Source organism: Aptenodytes patagonicus, chromosome 4 (genome assembly GCF_965638725.1).
Source record: "Aptenodytes patagonicus chromosome 4, bAptPat1.pri.cur, whole genome shotgun sequence".
In the NCBI taxonomy this organism is placed as follows: Eukaryota; Metazoa; Chordata; class Aves; order Sphenisciformes; family Spheniscidae; genus Aptenodytes; species Aptenodytes patagonicus.
In genome coordinates, this window is record NC_134952.1 from 12,318,923 (window position 1) to 12,342,462 (window position 23,540).

A 23,540-nucleotide genomic window follows, 5' to 3' on the forward strand; every position below is an offset into this window, starting at 1 on the left:
GTCCTGAGTTGAACTTAAGTGAAAAGCTTCATTCCTGGTTTCATTATTAATTTTTAAATAGACTGATAATTGCTATCACTGAATGATTTCTTGGAATTATTACTTTTTTAACCTGTTTTTTTAGCAGGTACTGCTGCTTCTGATTTTTTTGGAGGTCAGCTTGTGGTGTGATCCTCTAATGGTGAGAACGGATCCTTTTATCACATTAAAAATACACTGAGCAGCACTTGTAGTATTTTGCTTCAGCTTTTGAAAACGTGAGGGTCAGAGTACAGTAACATTTTCACCACAGCAGCTGGATTCGTAGGAAAGCAAAGCATCTTTCAAGGCATAAATCACAAAAGGGAAAAAAATGGGAAAGAAATCAGTGTCTTAATGGACAACAGGAAAAAATATTGGCTGGTGTTTATGACTCAGAAGTTTTATTACGGAGACATAATTTATGATGAACTTGAAACTAGTTAGGCTTCAAAATAGCGTAGCAATTAATATGGCTTTGATGAAGACAGCAAAGGAAACAGAAGTGATTATCTTACTCTTTTTTCCATGGAAATCGGTTTCTGAAGTAAAGTAGCCCTTCAGGTTAAATATTAGCAAGTTTCATTTGGTGTCTCATTTACAGGAACAGCTTGTCTGTATCTGTTCTCACTCTTGCCCTTCCAACTCAGGAGCTTTCCTCTGAAGGAGCTATTGGAACATCATTAAAAATAAGAGACTTTAGGGTTTCTTTTCATTTTGCTTTTATTTATATCAGAGCACTAAATTTGGAAAATGAAACGTAGTCACTTGAGATTCAACAGGTGGCATTTTAGTGATAAATTGCAGTTTAAAGTCTCAGCTAGCCACAATATAGGATTGGAGAACCTAAGATGACAACCATCAAAATGTTTTCTAGCTGAGTTACACAAGTAGGGAAAGCCTCAAGCTTCATTTCTGAACCCAGCCTCACATTTAGCATGATGAGCCACAGGGTAGGATCATATAGCCCATACCGCGGCGTTCCTCTGGCTGCTAAGTCTTTCAGCAGTGACTACGAGAAAGTGCTGAACTAGGGCCAACTGACAAAATGAAGTTTAAACTTTTATTTTGGAAATTTTTCCTTCTAGTTGCCCATCTTCTGATCCTCAAAATCTACTCACTCCATGAATAAATAATCCATTCATCGTCCCATTAAAACTTCATGGTAGTCTATAAAATTTCTATGGCTAATTAAAAAATTGGTAGGTAATAGTTTAGGTCGTGCTTTGTTCCAATATATGTATGTTCACATTGCACATACACAACCCTTAATTTTGCAAGGAGGATGCAGCTTCTATACAGCACAAGCAACTCTTCAGGAAGAGTGTGGGACAAAGGAAGGACAAGACGGTAAAGAAAAAAAGAATAAACAAGGAGGAAGTAGTGTGTGAAGAAGCCAATGAAAATGGAAGAGATTGGAATAAAGTCACGGGAAGGGCAGAAGAACACACATAGCTTTGTCCTGTTTATGGCTGTTTCTTAAAGGGAGATCAAGGTTAAAACCTGCTCAATTCTTTAATTCTTTAGCTAGACAGAAATATTCAGCCTTTGATTCAGCAGAGTTCTAGGAGAACATTTATTTTTCCTCTACGGCAGTTGCATGGCTTCAGTCTCACCACAGAGTGTCACCCTCCAACAGTTATACTGCAGCGACTCCACTCTCCTTTTTCCCTAGGAGTGGAGTTGAGCTGCAATATAGGAGGATGAAGTGGAGTAGCTAAAGTGGAGGAGGATGAAGTTTTGCTGCAGCCTTTGAGTTCAGTGCTGCTGAAGTTGAGGAGTTTGCTGCTAATTACTGACAAATCAAAACACACACAAACTCTGGGGACTGGTTAAACCATTTCTCCTCCACAAATCCCATGAAATGCTTCACAAGAAAAACAAAGCAACCAATAGTTTAGAACCAAATTTTATTAAAGAAAAACCTGTAGTGCAGGTTCTCAGGACAAATGCATACCTTTGGATGCAGTGGAGTACACAGGTACGTATACAGTAGTTTGCCTGCTACATGTTTGGAAGCTGAAAGAGACCGTGATAAACTGTACTGCACAGTTCATCGCCATCATTAAAAGTTGCCAAAAACTTGGTTGTGGATCACTAACAGATACTTGGTTATGTGTGTGCACTACATATTGCACAAGACTTTTGATTAAGCTATTAATTGTGCAATTGAATCACAGTTAAGTGTTACATTAAGCATATTCAAACATGTATTTGTTGGGTGTTTTTCTCAAAAACAGCACGTCACTACAAAACTGCCATTAAATGTTACATATTTACAAAAATATACAAATAACACTTTTCCCCATTTATGACAATGCACCAGTTACGGATCAATTTCATTCTTCCCTTGAGCCCTGATACTGTATACAAAGAAACCTGCTCAGTCAAGGTCTCGTGAAACAAAATTAGGAAAAGGCATGTACTGTTTTCACAAATACTAGAATGTGCAAAGGCGAAAGGAGAGGACTGCGTAGTCATGTATGTTAAAGGTATGGACTATAGCATACCCATGACCGCTAAGAGCCTTTACACGGATTGAAATGTCCCCTTCATCACAAATGCAGTTAGAAACACAGTGTGAAGCATTTGCTGATCATATTCTGGAAAAGCAGTTGCAAGTAGTTCAAAAACTAAGTTCTACCTTGGTTGTAATTAGCTTACATCTATCTGAATTACGCTCTTGCTTACCACGGGAGTAAGAATTACAGGTGAAAATCAGCCCATCACCTGTGTGAGTACGGATGCAGTGAGATGACGACTGATTTTAGCCTGCAGCTACACTTCAAATTCACCGTAGGTGAGTGCCTTTCTTCCATAATGCAAAGCTGAACTGACAAAGTCCATGGAACTGCATGGTCATAAATTAGGGTAGAATTTGGCCCTGCAATGCCAGATACAGAAGAACAGGGTAGCGAGAAATGCTTTATGAATCTTCACAAGAAGTATGTCACTTCTAGTTTCTATTTTATTTGCTTTCATATCGTTACCAAGAGCTGTAGCTCTAATTAGCCAAAAAATATGATTTGGGCTTGGTTTAATGCCAGCAAAATCTGTATGATTTATCTGTCCGAGTCTGGAATGAGAGATTTTGGACCCACCTGTGCTGAAACAGCCAGAGATGCACTGTAAATATGCCAGTATTCATCCTTTACTCTCAAAATGGAAAATTCTCCCATTCCAACTCTCATTATCTCTCCAAATCTTCCTCCCATACTTAATCCAGGGTGAACTGATATTCCTAGTGCAGCTTCATAAATACAGAGCAATGATACTATGATATTTACATTTAGGTGAGGAAGGGTGATAGTTGATGTCTCCTAAAACCACAGTTGCAATGCACTGGTGTGATATTCTTTAGAACCACCTCCCCTTTTGCAAAGAAACATTATCTATGGTTAATGGAAAGGTAAATCACAGTAGCTGTACATATTTGTAAAAATAAGTGGTACGTAAAGCACACAAGTGGAAGCTTCCCAAAGTGCCCTGCCAGCTGATCAAGTTCCCCACCTCTTCCAATCTGCTGTTCCTCTGCAAATTTTTTTTCTCAGCCACATAGAAGAGGATAAAAATGAGTTAATCCCCTTTTGACATCAACCAGCTTACTGGCAGAACCACAATCAGAGAAAAGCAACTCAGAAGAGACTGGGATCAAGAGGGGAGAATTCAAGTATACTTCTCCATTTGATTACGTTTTCCCTCCAGAGCCTTCTGCACTGCAGCAAGCGCAGCCCATGACTTACACCCATGAGGAAATAAATCATAGCATGTCAGTGACAAATAAAAAAAGGACCTGTACTGAAATGCCTGGTGTGTATATGAAATGGAGGAACTCTGTGTTCCTAAAATTAAAATTTCTAGTCACATGTTCAGTAAACTCCAGTGGCTGGTGTTTACCCTCAGGAATACTATACCAACTCCATTCATCCTCTCTAAACATTATAAAATCACAGCTAATAGCAAATTACATTTAAGCAGCATAAATCCAAGACACAGATCCTATAAAATAATAATTCTCCCTTGCCTCCTACCCCCGTGCTGTGCTAAGGAAGAAAACCCTTAGCAAATGGCCTACAATCATCTCAGAAGTAAACCTACATTGGAGCTACCTCTGGAGCACACATACATGCATCCTGGCTCCTGGGAAGCAACCTCTCTTCCATGCACCTTAAGTGGGATGTTACTGTGAGTCAGATCCCTCTTAAATCATAGGTAGAAATGCTGATAATTTTGCATGCTCCTGGTGCTGCATCAATTTAGACTCACGGTTTCAAAGTCTCTGTATGCAACCAACAAAACTGAAAATAGTTGCCATTATGAATTAATGTAAGCTCCAAGGCTTAAGCAAAACAAAATCAACAACTCGTGGCAAAATCATACACACTGGTAACAATGACTTTCTCCCTGCTTTTCCTTGTCCTATTTAGTCTTGTGCTCCCCTCCTTCCTGCATCTCTCTCACATACACTCCCTCGCTAACACAGGCTCTAACCTACAAAGATACCGCTGAGCTTTTCCATTATCTTATTCCCATCAACTTCTCCAAGCTCCTCCAACAAGAAGATTCTGCCAAACCTATCTGGTGATTTTGCTTTAACTTGCATTTTATGGGGCTTGAAAGCAAGCCATTTGCCTCTGCCTCCAGGAAAGGTTACATACAGATCCGTCCCACAAACCTGACAAGTCAAATTGCTCCCAAGAGGAATGATCCCTGGTCCTGCTCCTCTATTAGCAATGGACCCTCTTTACCTCACCTATTCTTCACCTCCAGGTTGTAATACTTTATCTCAAAGGCTATATACTACTAGTTTGTCCTTAGTATTTCCCATACTGAAATACAAATGCAGCCCAATGGTCTGGCAAGGTGTCTCTGCCCCACCTTGCTGCAATTCTGTACCTGCCAGTTTGAAGGGCTGGCAAAGCAAGCCAGCCCTTGCTGTGCTCCAGGAAACTCATGCAAACACTATGTCTCATCCCCATAACCCAAAATGAGGCAGAAGGAGGCATTTGGGAGATAATGGTATAGCTGTCTGTCGATTAAATATGTATTTTCCACCACAGAGAGACAGCAATGTCAATATATACATGGATGAGAGAGGAAAATGCTAGTTACAGGTTTTTTGTTCTTCCAGGGAGTACAACACTCAACCGCATCTCAGACTAGAAGTATGTGCTCTCTGGGACAAGCAGCTGAGAGAAGTCCTGGAAAGGCAAAAGGAAAGAGTTCCAGAAAGATTCAGAGAAAATGAGAGCCAAAATTAAAAGTGAAAGGATTAAAAGAACTGAAAGTGGGAAAGAAACAGGAAGGAGGGACTGCAGAGAGACAAAGCACAGGGGAACTACATCAACCCAGATAGTACAGCAGAGCTCAGAGGAGAGACGGGGATGAGGAAGAGACCGTGATTCTTCTTGTTATCACTCAAGACACAGTAGGGTGCATATCCAAATAAAAACACAGATAGAAACAGAACAAAACAAAAAGCAAGGAAGAAAGAAGTGGACTGTAGAGAACTGTCATCAGGAGGAGGAGGCAGGCAAGGTGGAGCAACAAACAGCAGCAATAATGAAAAAAACAAAAGGACAAAAAAGGGAGAGGGAAGAAACGAGGAGAAACAGAAGAGAAAAAGAATGGAAATTCAGACTTTTTTTCCTATGAGGTATCACCAATCACTTAGCAAAAAGTTGGAAGCATTAAACAATGCAGGTCACTTCTCCGAAGAGTTCAGCATCTCAAAAATAAACCACAAATAGAGAGAGGAATGTATTTACAAGCAAGTGGAGCTGGTGAATTGGGCATCTTCCTATGTTTGTGATGATATTCTGTAATCTTAACCATTTAAATGCCCTTCTGTGAATCAGGGCCATATAAGTGGTGTATTAAAATGTTCTCCTTGAGACTAGCGCTTTTTTTTTTAACTGCCTATCTGCGTGTTACTGATGTTTGGGTTGTACACTTCTTCTGCATAGTCCTGCCTATTGATAATCCATAACAAGAATGTCTTAAAAACCATGTGGATACAAGTCTGCTGTTTTCCTGTATGAGCTGTTCTCATTAAAAAGCATCTCTCTCAGCATTTCAGAAAGATTTCCTTTTTAAACTGTTTTAATTAATAAGCAAATGCTATGAATTAATACTTTTGTTTAAAAAAGAGAATAAGCCAATTCTTGCCCTTTGATCTGCAAGAGCAGACACTGTCAGTAAGAACTGAATATAAGTATCAAAAGCTGGCTAAAATTAGCAACAAATAACATAGAAATATGACATGCTAAGAAAGTTATTTGGAATGCCTGGCTTCCTGGTGATTAATATACTCATTCTCTCTCATACACATTAAAAATATGTGCAACAAAGGCATATTATTTAAGTAGCGTCATGTACCACTGCATGTATTATGGCTGCCCAGCAGGGCTTTACGTCCACTGTATTGCAACAAATCAGTGTAAAGATGCAAATTCTACAGAAACTCAGAAATTGAGTCTGATCAATAAAGCTCGAGTTTGTATAATGCTTTCAAGTGTTGCAAGGAAATAATTTTAAACAGAATTACTTGTGTAAGGGAAAGACTCCACTGTTTTTCAGGGCTAGTAAATGTCATTCCTAAAAGAAAATCAATCTGGAAGGAGAGAGAGACAAAGAGTATGCGATTAACAACATGTATTTTTAGAGATACTATTAAAAAAAGTATTTTAATACAATGTATTTGTTCACATAGCTCTATCATTGCACTTCAGAGTATGTATTTCTAAGCCTTCCAGTATATCTTGTCTTAGATACAGTCTTCCAGAAGATCATCTCAGCTACCAGCACATAAACTAGCTGAAAATAGTAATTCTGACAAGCTTCACATAAGGGGAAAAAAAAGAGATGAAAAGAATGAAAATCCTTCATTCAGTCACACATGGCTCCACAATTCATATTTTAAGTAATTTGCTACTCCATTTAACAGGAGGAGAAAGGCCGGGACTGAAGACTTAAAAGAAATGAGATCTCATATATTAAAAATCATGAAACTAACTTGCTGTATGTATCAATTTCAGGAAAAAAAAAAAGAGAAATTTCTAAGAGGAACGCATTCTTTAGTCTTCACACCATCCTGAAGTACCATTACAGGTCCTTATTTCCCTGATGGTCTGTATAATCCTCTCTGCTCTATGCGACATACTTGAAAAGAAAGGAAAAATAAAAACTTTGTCCACACGACATTCCTGTTCAGATTTGGGAAATGAGCTGTTCTAGTCCATGTCGACACTGAGAAACCCTTCTGCACTCCCTCCAGCTTGAGGTTACAAAAAGAATTGGAGGAAAAGCTGCCGAGGTGATCAATCGGGTAGATGGGCTTAGGAAAGAAGATAAAAAAATTGAGTGCACAGCTTGACATTTCCCAAAGTCTGCGGGGTTAGGCTTTTAATTGCACAAGCTAACTGGGGGTCTGAGTTATTTCAAAATTTGTCACTTTGATGATTATAGTCTGAAAATAAGTGAAAAACATTACACATATATCCATGACAGGAATAAACATGCATTTAAATGGCACTGAGAGGGCTAATACTGAAACACTGAAAGGAAATAAGGAACATGAAAATATAGACTGAACATTAGGAAAATGGTCTGAGCAGATCCTGTAACTACTTCTAAGCAATTAAATGCTAGTCTGATGGAAGTTTTAGAAAGACTTTCTCGGACTAGTAAGATTAGGCTATATGCCAGTCTCATATAGAAAGTTGTAGAAGCAATGTGCAATTGGGACTAGAACAGAGAAAATGAGCCAGGAAGCAGCTTTTTTGATGGATTTAGAAGACACAACAAAATTTTGCATCGCAAAAATCAATATTTATAAAGGTAAATGCTTATAAATTTCTTCCTGGTGGAAAGCCAATATTGTGAGAAAAATGTGCACCTGCTTTCATCTAAAACTCTGAAATAAAATGAAGATGGAAACAATACAGCGGTATCAATCAATATACAATAACAACTCCAACTGTCAGGGATTGTGCAATGAAATAAAAATTTTAGTGTCTCTTTTCCCCCCAAAGTCTCATTAATGAAAAATTACAAAACATTGTTTTATAGGAAACACAGGAAAAATCTACGACTGAAATTGTCATCGATTCTATCAACTTAGTAACATTGTATTCTACTTGAAATAACACTAGAAATTCCAAGCTTATCAAAACCAGTGGTTCATCATCAAAAAGTTACTGCAAATGCATGTATATAATTTCTTAAAAATAATAAACCCCCCCACATTTCTTTGACAATGTATTTGTGTAAGGAGGATGGAAACCACTGCAGTTCCATTCTACTGACCTCTGTTAAAGAGACAGCATACAGTAGTAGAGTATTCCCACTAAAGGGGTGTCTCATTGGACCTAAACCACAGCTAACCATCATAATCATGTCAGCTGAAATCTGCTTTGCACTAGGAACTACTAATGGCAAAGCGCTGATTTGTCTCTGTCTGTCCAGAGGACAGTAATTTAACAAATCATCTACTTTATATGAATAAACACTTTACTCCTCTTTACTCTGGTCACTGAAAGCAGAAAACTCACCAAGAAGGATATAATTCAATGAGAATATCCTAAAAGAGTTCAAAGAAATTGCATGTGAATTGGAGGTAATAACAACATCTTGCCTTAGGCTGGTTCCTTCTATTTCTTCACAGCCATTTCCACCACCCTCTTCTACACGGTATAAAAACTTACATTGGTTTAGATTGCTTTTATTTTTGAGAAATTAATTTACACTATGTGTGGATTTTCCCTAAATGTCTTCTGAGCATTTCTGAGCACTTTAAATGGATGGACCACTCCAAAGCCATATAAAACACTCAATGTCAAAAGGGAAAGCAAAGATAACAGCTGTAAATCTTGATGGCTCTGTTGGAATGCTTCAAATCAATACTGCTTGGAGCACTCTGAAAAGTACAGGGTGTTCTTGAAATTGCAAATACATCAGAGTTTAAGATGGCCAAAAGATGTAAATGAGGCCAGTACACCGCCAGTTTTGTTGGTTTCAGTATAGTTCAATATCAATGTTGGTAAGTATCACTGTACCCATTTTTATAAGGCTTTTGACCAAATAACACTGCAGAAAAGTAAGTTTAAGATACTAGTGTGTAACAGCAAAATCACAGCCAATGTTGCAATGCTACCACGTAACAGTATGTTCCAATAACAGTTTTTAAATATAATTACCTTTTTTTTTAACAGTGATGTACCTTTTTCAGATTACACATTTTTTACATTTATACATAATTGCAGCTGGTTTCAGTAGACTACCTTTAACAACAGCGATAATTACAAGAAAAACAAAGAAAGCAAAACTATTTATAATTTATGCTCACAAAATTCTTTCACTCCAAAGATCCTGAACAAACAGTAATTAATTTAGCCTCACAATACCCCTGTGAGGTAGGTAATTACTATCAGCCCCATTTTACAGGTGGGGAAACTGAGGCACATACAGGTTAAGTAACTTGCCCAAAGTCTGGGTACAGAATCCAGGTACCTGACAGCCATCTTCTGTTTCTTAGCCATCAAATCACCCTTCCTCACTAACAAATTTAACTGGAATATGTACAAATACTGCATGTGTGTGTGCATGCATGTGTGACTAGCGTTTGTGCATAGAAACAACTCTGTGTTTCTGTGTACACATGTATCAGGATTTTAGATACATATAAAGGATAAAATGCTAAGATGTCATGGACGTAGTTCAAGAGATTCGAAACCTAGCACTAGTGAGACTTTTCATTTAAAGATAAACGAAGACACCATGAATGGGAAAATGGTAATGGTATTTTCTCAGTTTTAAAATAATTCATTTTAAAGTTATTCTTGCCAGGGAATCAAAGGCTTCCTTTATTATCTGCTGGGTATTATTAATACAGTTACGGCAATACTGACATCTCTTTAGAGAACAGTGTTTTTAAGACATGACAAACCAACCTCACAGGAGTGCTGCATGAATCAAATTAATAAGCATCGAAAAACATTATTACAGGCACTATATTGTGCTAAGTGTTAATTAGAGTACCAAGCGGTTAAATATTCTACAGTGTTCCAAAAGACTCCTGTTATCAGAGACACAAATCACCCTGTATTAAACGTATAAAAGTAGCTGTTAACACACAAATTAGATGCGTGACCTAGTTCCAACAGTGTCCTTTGCCAATCAGATGAACCATGGGAGAACAACCCCAAGCTAGAACTTCCATCCCATCCCTTGTCCATGAGGCTAATCTGCCACTCACCTGCCCTACACAAATAACCCACTTCAGATTTATTTCACAGGAACAAGTAAGCTGTTTGCAATACTGTTTTATTCTCTGCTCCAGCTCATTTCCACTAGAAGAAGCATAAAGAGCTGGTGAGGAGGGAAAGCCTCTGGTGCAATGATCCCGGCCGAGAGTTTCCAATGCACAGCACATTTTGTATTTGCACTTCTCTTCAGGAAACCCAGACTCAGACACATGTAACACCTTGGATTTCTGCACAGTCTGGCATACAACAGTCAGCTAGAGCACTGCTTCTCCGTAAATCAATTTTCACGGCACTCTACAACTAAATAGGCAGAAATTTTAGAACAATTTTTGAAATTATTTTCCTGAGCAGTTTGCAAGCGCTTTTCAGAATCTTCACGTTAACTTTTCCACCTAGTTCCTTACAGTAAGTTTATAATCTAGGTTTTCTTGTGCTTTACACATACATCCTGTGGGGTTTGTGAGAGTCTACAGTACTACACTGAATTATTACATCCTAGTCCGTTGCATTTGATGACAATGTGTTCTAGGATATCCATAGCTACATGGAAGAATTACTCCAATGCATACGATAATTTTGACAGTTCTTTTCTGTCTTACCAGCATTCATTGTTTTCTGTTTGTTTATTCGAAGAGATGCAGTTAGCTATCTGTATCCTCCTTAAGCAAGGTGATGTGTGAGCTTGCCACTAGCATCAGTATGACATTCAGTGAGTAAAGAGCTGTTTATTCTCTATCAAAGGCAAAAAGTGAAGAGATTATATAGGTTTCTGAGAGAAGCATCCTAATCCCAGGCAGCTGAGACACATAGGATGCCAGATGTTTAAACTCATCACACCACAAGTCTGTTTCCTACATGGCTCCATAAACCACAGGGGAAAGACCAGCGGGGTGTGGATTCACTGCACTGCCGTTCCCTAGGGATGCAGAGGTCGGGACTAGGAAACTCTGACCCAACTTACAAAATTGGGATTAGGAAACTCTGACCTGACTCACAAGCCTTTCTGCAGGCAGCTCCTTCAGAAGCCCCACCGCCCTCCCTGCAGAAATAGGGGCCAGCAGTAGTAGGGACTGAGTGACACCCTGTGGTGATGGAGAGGCAATACGAACCCCTGAATCACAGCCCATCCTCCCCATGGCCCTCTGGATTGTCAAACCAACCCTAGCGGAAAAGATCAGGTAAGATTTTGCCCACCCCTGCCTGCAAGGGCAAACAGCCAGGGAAAATCCCAAAGAAGGATGCAGGTGGGAAGGGGATGGTGGTGCGCTACCCAGTCCTGCCTGGAGGAGAGCTCTGACCTATCCGGCACCTCTGCCCTAATGGGAAGTTTTAAAAAAATAACCATACAAAGAAAGCAACTTAAAAGAGGTATTTACACTCTCTGGAAATTTAAAAAGAGACAGGCCACCAGCATGGGGTTTTACAGGATAACTCATCCGGCAGCTGCCATCGTCCTAGAGGTGCTCGCTCAGGAGACAAGAAGAGAGCAACTGAAATGACTGTCCGCAAGTGAAGGCACCTGGTCTGGAAATAGCATCAAGCTGGTGTTTTTCTTTCACACGGGGTGGGATTGGGGGAGATACTGGTGCTGATGGTTTGTCAGGACTTGCTATGCTTACAAGAGCATTATCCTATATTATGAGATATCTTAATTAACACTTTACTTCCTTTAACCCACAGAAGGGCCTAAGCCTAAATTCATTAGATTGTCTCACACATGTTTAAGTTAAGAGCTTGTATTGACTAGGAATGCATTTGTCTCCTTGCTCAGTCCTCTCCCAGTACAGAAACACTTGGCCTCCTAAAAAAATGTCATCGTGATCAACCAACCATCTGTTCTGGTCTAGTCACTTGTGTAAAAATCGCCTTTTCGGGCTGAAGAGTCCCAGCCTTCCGCTGAATACCTCAATTAAAAATATAATTAAAAAGTTACAGTCAATCCTTCTAAAAATAAACATAAAGAACTAGAGCATATACAGAAAAGAAATAAGGTGGCATTGAAGGTGCCTAGGGCTACAAATTTGCTACCATAGTTTGAGTTTCAATCGTAACGAGTTCCCAGGCCATAGAGTGAACACAAGACGTATTATCCTTCTTCCTCGGTAACTGATGATGGACGCTTTTTTCCACGGGACTGATAAGAAACCTGCTCTCCACCAGCATTCACAGCCATATTTGCAATTTTGTGACATCACCAGGGAAAAATAAAACGATACAGGGAAGAGTCTTTCGGGTTTTGTGTTCAGCTGTAAATATCAGCTAACCAGGTAACTGTGCATCTCTCTGGAGTTGATGCTCAAAACCACGCCTGAGTGATTGCCTATGAAAATATAGAAACAAAAGGCCAGCATTAGTGTATTTCAGGCACTTCACAATAAATCTCCCTTTTATTGCAGGGACAAGTCAATCGCATAGAGAGTGGCTTTATCAAACAACAGGTCAGGTGAAGGTTGGTGCAACAGCTCCATGTACCTACAGGATACGTTCGCACAAAGCTTTTGTTCATGGTGGTGGATTTGTGGTGAAATCCTAGGGTTTCTATCCCAGTGACAGCATAAGTTGGTTCTCTTTGTGGCTTAAAAAGGTGTAGTTGTCTCAAGGGGTGCAGGTGAGGGAGGAGAATGGAACCTGAGGCGTCCATTCGACATGCCACTGACCTGGGACTGGACACTGACCGGCATCAGCAATAAGGGAACTCTGTAGCTGTTCAAGTTGCCACTTCTCCCAGAAGGAGTCACTGCAAGGTAATGGTGTTGAGGAGTCCCAAGGTGGGGGTTGCGATAAAGTAGGCAACATAAAATATATAGAAAACAAAAAAAGTGGATGGGTGAGTCTGGAAATACTGTACTGTGGAAATTCAAAAGTTATGAGAAGAGAGAGAACAAACAGAAACCCAGGCCTGTAACTCCCTGCTGTGCATGGAGCGGAGGTTGCTACTGACATCTCCCTACAGGGAGGGAGAAAGCTCACCAGAACTAGAGCGGATCTCCATAGCATAGGAACCTTCTGCAAATAATGTTGTAAAACAGAATTTGATATAAAGCAGGGATTATAACGTTTCATACTCCAGCCAGATAAAATAGAGGAGTATCATTAACAGGAATATTTTCTTGGCAGTACTGAGCAATACCGGAGCTAGTGGGAAGTATTGCAAGTAACAAAACAGTACAGTGAGCAGAAGTATACTTTTATGTCTTAAATAAAGTCTTGTGTCTGAAAGTTGTACAGTAGCTGACAAATATGGATGATTATGATCCACAGAAATGAACTCTTTACACTCTGCTGGCAATGCTGCTCTCTTAAGTTTCACATCAAAACATCATGATCGTGCACACTTTAACCCTAATAATGCTCTGCCCAGATAGAAGAATTTTTTTTTTCTCTGAGTAAGGAGTGCAGGGCAAACAGAGATTATTTCTGAATGCATTACAAATCAGGGTAGCATTTCTTTATTCCAGTATCGCAAGCTGCCTTATATAAATAGGCCGTAAGGGATTTCCTACCATTAAGAGAAGTTACGCTTTTGTACGTTACTAGAGGTGTTTGAATGCTCCACTTTAATAGGCATGTCTGCAAGGATTTTGTTAGCATTCAGCCTTCTCCTCTAAAGACCCTGGAGATGAGTTGATCAAACAATTTTAACACAGACTTTGTTTTTCCAGGGTTGTTTTTGGAACTAACTCCGGTAAAGTCAGGAGTGCAATCAAGGTCGTCTTGCAAAATCTGAATGAGAACACAGTGATAGTCATACACAAAGGTTGTCAAAGAAAAGACAGAAATACACAAAGCAAAGCAGGAGGCTGGATTCTTCCCTTGTGCTCAAAGCTAACACCTCCAAGAACCTAGAAGCGGCACACAGTTCAGCAATTGAAAATAAAGACATCGACAACAAACAATAAAGGTGAAACCCAAGATAAAGAAATCTCTCCTCTGCCAAAGTTCTGTCCTTCCCCAGGCTACCTCTGGTGCAGCAAAAACACATCTTCTTCCGTGGGTTCATGAAGACATTACAGTTGCCTGTTACACCATGAATCTACTGCTACAAATCCCAAAGGCTTTGGGTTATCTGATTTATTTTCACAAAATGTGTAGAAATGGAACTGGGGAGCTTTTTCCATTGTCCTACACTTTTCAGACTGTGACCTGAAAGTAGTCTGAACACAATGGTAAATTTTACAAGAAATGAACTTTATAGATCAGCACTCCATGTTACATTAAAAATAACCACAGGGTGCCAGGATATACACTTCCAAGTGACAATGAAATCATTTGCACTGAGAGATATTCACAGAAAGTTTCCCTCATGGGTTCCTTATGACCACCCGATGAATACTAGAAAGTTACCAGCTAAATTAGGGAAGACTTATGATACTTTTTATACAGGAATAAATTTAATGTTTCTAATCACGAAAACTTTAAATGCCACTGGAATATGATGGCAAATATAGCAATGGATCTAGACACAATCCATCTGAAATCATGGAAACATTGACTCTACAAATCCTTCTGGCCTAAACTCCATTTTCCACTAATTCAGGGGATTATTGAGTCAATTCAACTGTTACCTATTATATCCTGTTCTGCCAAATACAATTTCTCTCTAAAATTGTCCAAGTAAGTCTCCTAACACTAAACTGTACTATCTCTGTACTCATGTTCTATATAGAATGTCATCCATACATTAGCCTGTATCACAAGCAAGCCAAAAGGAGATAACTGAGATAATCCTTTGTTAGTGGTGTACTATTTGCTTCTTCCTGAGACTGAGCAGAACATGAAAAAAAGCTAAAAAGAAAACAAACATCAATTAAAAATAAATTACTTATGAAAATGTATGAACTAAAAATGAAGTTACCTCTTGCGTTACCTAGTGTTTGAGAGTCCAGATCATCATCAATAAACTCCTCACCCTGGATGATGTTCTGGGTGTCCTCACTATGATTAACAGGGCTTGTCATCTCCTGCTCTTTTTCGTTGTGCATCTGGGCATAGACATTTCTGCCTGGCAGTTTCCTAAATCGGACAAGGAGAAAAAGTCTTGTGATGGAGTTCCTTTGTGTCACACACATACTGGCATCAGAGCAGAGCTTCAGCAGAGCGAAGTCACACCAGAATCACAAAATAGCACCAATTCCACCCTTCCTTAATTTTGTGTTCACAACCTAAACTTATCAACTCCTTATTCTCAGTCACAGTTTTATGTAACTGCCTTATCACGATGTTCATACCAACGTAATAACTAAGCATCAATTTCTTGACTAAGACTGACAGACAATGAATATTAATAAAAAAACCCCTAAAACCACAGAAAAGCTATTTTTAAGAACTCAAGCAATAAAAAGGCTCAACAGGCATTAATTCCTGGTTCCAGGTGTCTTCACAAACATTAAGCTGTGTCACAGTCACCACTCTCGTGAGACCCCACCTGGAGGACTGTGTTCAGCTCTGGGGCCCCCAGCGTAAGACAGACATGGACCTGCTCAATCAGGTCCAGAGGAGGGCCACGAAGATGATCAGGGGGCTGGAGCACCTCCCCTATGAGGACAGGCTGAGAAAGTTGCGGCTTTTTAGCCTAGAGAAGAGAAGGCTCCGGGGAGACCTTATAGCGGCCTTCCAGTACTTAAAGGGGGCCTACAGGAAAGATGGGGAGGGACTCTTGATCAGGGAGTGTAGTGACAGAACAAGGGGTAACAGTTTTAAACTGAAAGAGGGTAGACTTAGATTAGATATTAGGAAGAAATTCTTTACTGGGAGGGTGGTGAGACAGGTTGCCCAGAGAAGCTGTGGATGCCCCCTCCCTGGAAGTGTTCAAGGCCAGGTTGGATGGGGCTTTGAGCAACCTGGTCTAGTGGAAGGTGTCCCTGCCCATGGCAGGGGGCTTGGAAGTAGATGATCTTTAAGGGCCCTTCCAACCCAAACCAACCTATGATTCTATGATCACATCTCCCTGGTGAGGTGGGCTGACACTGAAGATGGATGATAGTATCGAATAGCACTCTCAAACTCCATCAGGGTTGAGAAGAAAGAAGCAGGAGAAATCCAGGAGACAGGGAATGGAAAGGGAGCAAAGAATGAAGAACCAGGAGGCCAGGAGCAAGGGGTAAGAAGGAAGGAGGCAAACAGGCATTGACAAGGGCAAATAAGAAGACAGGGGAGGTTAGTGAAGTTAAGCAGGCAGCACTGAAGGAGACAGAGTGTAAAGCTTGGCCCAGGACTACTGGGAATTGCTGAATTGACAAAACTTTCTATAGCAGACAGCATTTAATTCATTCATTCTGATTTGAATCTAGAAAAACAAAAAGCATGTTATTAAATGGCTCTATCAGCTCTAATGGACAATTAGCATCATGGCTGAGCCTGGGAGGCTTAAGAGTAAGTATTGATAAAGAGTTCTTAACTAGATTAACTTAAATTAGACTTTGTAAAATCAAAGGGAATAATCAGAGACTTCTAACTTTTGCAACAGAATTTATGGTTTCAACATTTCTAGAGAGCCATATCCTTTGTTGTAGCTGCATTCACCTGCAGTCTGCCTGGGCACATAAGGACATCCTTTCCTAGGCACCAAGCAGACACTTCTGATTAAGGAGTTGCAGGTTGTGAGCTCCATTTCTCACACTACAGGGAGCAGCTTGACAGCTTGATCAGCATGACAGCAGATCATGGCTGTCAAAGTCTGTGCTTAAACACAGATTATTGCAAAGGGCAGACAATGACAAGAAAAGAGAAAATGGGGTTGAACTTCTGAGGTTAAGTTGGGGTTTCTGCCGAGCTCCTTTAGACAGTGAGAAGATAGAAAAAGTGACACTAATTTTTAGGCATCTCTCTAAAAATGACCATCTTCTGCTCCATATTCTGGCAGCAGTATGAAAGCTGGATAAATACACAGGTTGCTCTGTTTTCTCTAGGCTTTTGAAGATGACCTGTCTTTAAATGTCATTTCAGAAGAAAGGTTCTTTACCAGGTGGGACCATCTTAGTTTGAGGTAAAAGCTACTGCAGCAAACTATTTTGAACAGCACCTTTCATTGCATCAAAGTAATTAGAATAAATAGAAATTGCTGAACAATGAAAGACGACTGAAGATGACCTCCTCCCTTTAGTTTGAACTATGCAAGAGATTAATTGCATCCTATATACCTATATATGTACACCCCCCCAGAGGTATGTCTATATACACACACACAAAATTATATATATACAGAAATCAGGTATTTATATCCCATTATTTATAAGCAGCACAAAGAAAGAAGTCTGATTGCTCTTGCTCTTTTCTGTATCTCGGTGAGCATGGAGTAAATAAAGCACAGGACTAACCAAATGCAAAGGACAAGGATGGAAAGAAGGTCTGATAGCACAATGCTCTGCTATTATGACCACTTCAATAGGTCTGAGGGCTCCTCCAACACAAACATACACATAAAGCCAAGCCCTGCTTCACTCTCCTCCCATTAACTGGATGAAAAAAGCCATGTTGAAAGGGGGAAGGACATTCCTCATTACCAAAACAAATACATTAGGTAATTAATTTTGATTTTTTTCTCTAGGGCCAGTAACTCCAGGCTGTTTCTAATGTGTCTGCTAATGAAACGGGTCATGTGGAAAACAATATACCTCTCAATCAGACCTACATCAAACCTGCCAACTTGCTCACTTCAGTCCACTGCCAAATGCCTAAGGGAAACAAAACCCAGAAGAATGTCTTTGCAACACATCTGCAGAATTAGCACATATGTTTCTGCAATAATTAGGGGACCTTCCCAAAACTATATTTCTGACAGATTGTAGAAGCATCAATGGCATTATCAAAATATTTTTGACATAATAAAAATGTTATCCACCTCAAACCCATATGGCACATCAGACTTTTGCAGTTAAGTAAAGGGAACAGAGCTGCTAGTCTAACTGTTGTCTGCCCAGGCTGAAGGACCTGTCTGAAACCAGGTCAACAAGGTGTGTCCTTTGGTGTAAATCCTGAGGCTTCAACACACATCTCTGGTAAGACTTACTAGTTAGAGATCACCACAACCACAACACATACTATTAAACATATTAAGGGGGTCTTGAATGAAGAAACCTCACAAGTTCACAAATAACCATTAAACATATTGTTGTTAAGAGCACTTCTTTATGGGTTATGGATAAAAGGAGAAAAGGCATAAGCTGTTATTTCTCACTCACCTAAACCTCATGAGCCCAGTCCTGCTAAGTACAGATCCTTCATAGAAGGTATAAAGTTGAGGTACTCAGTGACTCTTCCATACTTTCCTTTGCTCCTCACACTTACAGAGGAAAGCATCTTAGATTGTAACACGGAGTATGGATGGGAGGAAGGAGAATATTACAGGTCTTGTGAAGGCATACACTCTAGGCATTTGACCTTTTATACATTATAGACAACTCTACGTGTTTCATATTGGTTCAGTTTTACAAGGAAGAGACTCAACCAGACTGAAGAAAATGCTAGTCCAAGCCTTTTCAAAAGGCATTTTTAACACATGTGCCAGATGTTCTGTTTGTAAGGGACAACCACACTGTGGGATGAAACAGGATGTGGATACTGAATCCTTGCTAAAGATGGGCCTGATTCTGGCAATTTTCCAGTTGCTCCTCACCACTCTAACATGTAGGAAGGAAGCTGCTACCCCTAATTATACAGAGAGAAACTCTTGTGTACCCTGATGTGCTTTGCTCTTCATAAGGAAGCAATTTATGTTGAGTCCAATGTAACTGTTTGAAGTAGGCAGAGCTGAAATGCTTGCGTCTACATAAAAGACTACTGTGAAAACACGACAAGACATGAAATTTGACCCAAGAGATTTATATCAGCAACATGAAAATTGAAAGCACATTTATAAGAACAGAGAAAAAGATTTTGCAATAGTTTCTTTTGGGGGTTTACTCTTCAGCTGCAAAATGCATGTGCTTCGCATCCATCACTGGAGACAATTACCTCTGCTAAGCAGCACTCCATGGTTTACATTTTTAGTTCCTTTTGTTTTCTCTGTAGCATTTTATTTCAATCATGAAGAAGAAGAAATATTCATGCCTGCTTTAAGGACCATAAAAATATGAACTGGAGACTTAATTCTGCACAGAACTACTAACAAACATCACAGCACATGGCTTTCACCAAGCTCTCCAGGTCCCACACCTTTTAGAAGATATTCCAGAAAGTATTTTTTTTCCTCCCTATATTCACAAATTCTAATCAGTTCATACCCAAAACTGTTTGCACTTAAATATGTTCAGCAGTAAGGAACAGCAGGAGGGGGATGAGATATTGATTCCCACTTGTTTATACTCTCTAGTTTATTTGGCTTTCAATTCCTTCCTTGTGGAGCCAATATTCATTGGCCTTTATGCAACTTCATTCATTTTCCAGAGGCTTGATTAAGATTCTGTTTAGTATACAAAACCAGGAACATATTCACATGGCAAAGGATATGGAATAATGTAGCATTCTCTTGGAACTTAAATAAAACTAACAACAATAATAATCCATTAAATAGAATACTTTATTGTGGTGTTGGCTTTATTATGTTTGGATTAATGCTCAGATGACTGACTTCTTTGTGCTTTAAGGCACTCCTGATTTACTTGCCTCTTTCATTTCAGAAATCTTTTCTACATGCTATTACTTTGATTTCTGAGGAAGTTTTTATGAAATATTATGGATCATTAAATTAGTGCCTGTTTTTTTATAACTAAATGGCATGGGTTGGGACTAAACTTGCTCTCATGGAACATAAAAGTAGTATAAGCAAGGTGGGGAAAAAGGATAGCTTTTCTTCAGAGACTGAAAATGAGATAGTAAGTCAATGAGGCAGAAAGATAACACGGTTCTGCTCCAGATTGTGGAAATGACCCAGGAGTGGGTTCATTCACCAAAAGTGGCACTTGATAGTAGTGGGGAAAAAAGGAATACAGACAAAATGGTATAAATTTGGCTGAAGTAGATTCACAGTGATTTGTGAAAACAAATGTATGCAGCTTTAAGTACACTGGCAGTAGTTTGCATACAAATTAAAAGATTAAGATTTTCATACTCTTTTAGAGAACCGAATTTGCTACTATTAACCAGCTAAAATACCTAAGCAGAAAAGCCAACTATTTGCTCTGGTTTGGCTACTCTAATATCCTGTTGTTATACAGAAGGAAAAAATAAGAAAAGGATGATTTCAGATCTTCCACTAGTAACATGATGATTACATGGCAGCTTTGATGTGGCTAAAATATAATTTTTCTTTCCTCCACTTTTCTTAGTGCAAACAGCGCTATTTGCTTTCTCTATACTGTTGCCCAGGACCCTACACCATTGAAGATTGCTCTGAAGGGATGAAGGAATCTTTTCTGGATGGCAACTTGAAACCCACAAAAAATATCAACAATGTTTCAAAGGGAATGGAATAGTGTGCTTTTACTGAACCAAATTTAGTAAAGATGGTATGGTATAGAAAAAATATATGCAGGTCGGAGATCCGCATTAACAAATAGACCTGATTTCTCAAAAATATTTTCCAGCTGCTTCATATTGTTCTGGTCAAAAGAAGCAGCTGTAGTCCATTTTACCTGGATGCTTAAACAACTGAAGCATACTAGTGAGTATTGTAACATATTGTTTGCTTGAGACATCAGATTGGTGATTTCATACTGAGAAAGTAAGAGCAAAGAAAAGGCAAATTATTCTGGGCTTGCCCACCATCCACGTTCGTTGCCTGCACTGCCTTTTGTGCCACAGCCACAGTCAGATTTAGCAGCTGGGGTATTACCTCTTGCTCCTTGCTGCCATGCTGAAAATTTCCCCCCAAAACTATCTAAGCCAATCTTTGTTCATTTCTGGGATAAGACTAAAATTAGTTTTTAAAGCCATCAGCATTTATCGTTTAAAATTTACTTTTCATTTACTGGGTAAAAATGATCTGAATTGCTTACCTACTCTGATCACAAAGAATCAAAACCCTGCATGTCTCAAGACTTTTTGCCTTTTTATTTTTTTGGTCTAAAGCAACTAACCACTCTTGGGGATTGCCAGAAGTCGCTCCACAAACTCTGGGGACTCCAGCAACAGTTTTTCGAGCACGTGTTTCTGGCAAGAAGTGGCTGGATGCACAAATAGGCCATTAGATAAAGTGTTTGTGTCGGGGGGGGCAGGTTGGGGACACGAAATGATAAATGCTTGCAATTTTACTGCATATAAGAACAGAGGGCAGCAGTCTTCCTAGTCAGTGTTTAAGTATTTGGGATTAGGGCGTATCAGAACCAATGTAACCTACAGTCACCTAATCATTAGCTAGACAGCCATGACAGCTCTGATTATCCGGCAGACCCTACAATTCTAATTTTGATTAGAGTAGTAGGAAATTATACAATTTTCATCTTTTCTTTTTAACGGGCATTCCTTCAGGAGTGATGAGATGGCATTGGTTTTTACTATGCATATAACTACTCAGCCAAAATCCCACTACCTCTGTATGAATCTGCCTCTGTTTTTCCCCTACCCCCCTACTTAATTAGATAAAATACTCTCTTCATTTTCTGCATATGAGGCATCTGACACAGAATCTTATGCAGGATTGTTATTTTTAGATTACTGCTCTCCCCCAAACTAATTTTATGAGATTTACTTCTTGTGAGGGACACCAATTTTTAGTGCTGGGTATTGCAGTTTTCAAAAAAATGAGAAATTAAACAGGAGCAGCAAGTTTCATCATAGCTGTCCCAACTGCCCTAAAAGATTCATAAAAAAAGAGGTATTAGATAAATCCCTGATGTCTTGTCAAAACTGTCTTTCATCTCGCAATTCTGCCTGACAAAAATTAGTGTAAATTAAGACCCAAGTTCTTGCGACATGAACTTCAGAAATAATCCAGGCAGGGAGGGCAGGTGGCCATGCCTGGGGACAAGGGGCCTCAGCACTCAGGAACCATTGGGCAGTTTGGGCAGGTTTCTCCATTTTCTATTGAAGCTGTACTACAGTCCACACAGAATTCCGCTATTTTCTCTTTACTTTTCATCACAAGTCCTGAACAGTGCCTCTGCTCGTTGCAAATGGATGAAATGCTCTCACGTATGAAGCTGTAACCTCTCTGCCAATCCAGTCACCATCTTATCTGCAAGCCAGTCTTTCCATCTTGCATCTTTCCAGGTATCAAACTTAACCTTAAGTAAAGAACTGTCCTTTGGGGAGGCAAAGAGAGAGAGAGAGAAACTAGTCCAAGGCATGTCCATGCAATCTTTTGCAGACCACCTGCTTTGCCTGTGCCCCAATGCAAACTGCAAGTCCTGTAGACCCAAAACTAAGATTAATAAACATTTCTCTGATTTGGGGAAAAAAGGACTTTTAACCCTTTTCTGAAGGGAGTATGTGACTATCAGCTTACATAAATGAAAGGAAAGCACCACCAAATGTCTTCCATCTCCTCCTTAATTTTGTGAATCCTACATAAAAATTACGGACAGTATTAACATTTCAACACCTTATGCATGTCTGTAATTTCTATGTGGAAATAATTCATATTTATATTTGCATGTCTGAGTTATCATAGGGCCCAGTAAGTGTTATTCTGCTGAAATTATCTCCTAAAATTGAACAGTTTTTGTTGCCTACAGCATTCTTTCAGCAAATTAATTTTTAATATACAGGCATACACACTAAGGGCATAACCTTTCCCCTGGTGCTGGGGATGGTTATGGAGCAGATCATCTTGAGTGCCAACACGTGGCACGTACAGGACAACCAGGTGATCAGGCGCAGTCAGCATGGGTTTATGAAAGGCAGGTCCTGCTTGACTAACCTGATCTCCTTCTACGACAAGGTGACCTGCTTAGTGGATGAGGGAAAGGCTGTGGATGTGGTCTACCTAGACTTTAGTAAAGCCTTTGACACCGTTTCCCACAGCATTCTCCTGGAGAAACTGGCTGCTCATGGCTTGGATGGGTGTACTCTTCGCTGGGTCAAAAACTGGCTGGACAGCCGGGCCCAGAGAGTTGTGGTGAATGGAGTTCAATCCAGTTGGCGGCCGGTCACAAGTGGTGTTCCCCAGGGCTCAGTATTGGGACCAGTTGTGTTTAATATCTTTATCGATGATCTGGACGAGGGGATTGAGTGCACCCTCAGTAAGTTTGCAGACGACACCAAGTTGGGCGGGAGTGTTGATCTGCTCGAGGGCAGGAAGGCTCTGCAGAGGGACCTGGACAGGCTGGATCCATGGGCCCAGGCCAATTGTATGAGGTTCAACAAGGCCAAGTGCCGGGT

At 39.8% G+C, this 23,540-nt stretch overlaps 1 protein-coding gene across 4 annotated transcripts in view; it reads right to left on the reverse strand.

Moving 5' to 3' along the window:
- Positions 1-1,911: 1,911 nt before the first annotated feature.
- SORCS2 (sortilin related VPS10 domain containing receptor 2) overlaps positions 1,912-23,540 on the reverse strand; it is a 636,731-nt gene continuing 615,102 nt past the window's right edge. For 2 of the 4 annotated variants that reach the window (XM_076335888.1, XM_076335891.1), the window contains exons 26-27: positions 15,139-15,296; positions 1,912-12,603 (exon numbers count right to left, since the gene is read on the reverse strand). In XM_076335888.1, coding sequence (XP_076192003.1) covers positions 12,539-12,603; positions 15,139-15,296 — 223 coding nt within the window. In that variant the 3' untranslated portion in view covers positions 1,912-12,538. Of the gene's footprint in view, positions 12,604-12,940; positions 13,021-15,138; positions 15,297-23,540 lie in introns of all 4 variants that reach the window. The other 2 variants (XM_076335892.1, XM_076335889.1) reach the window with 2 other exon arrangements.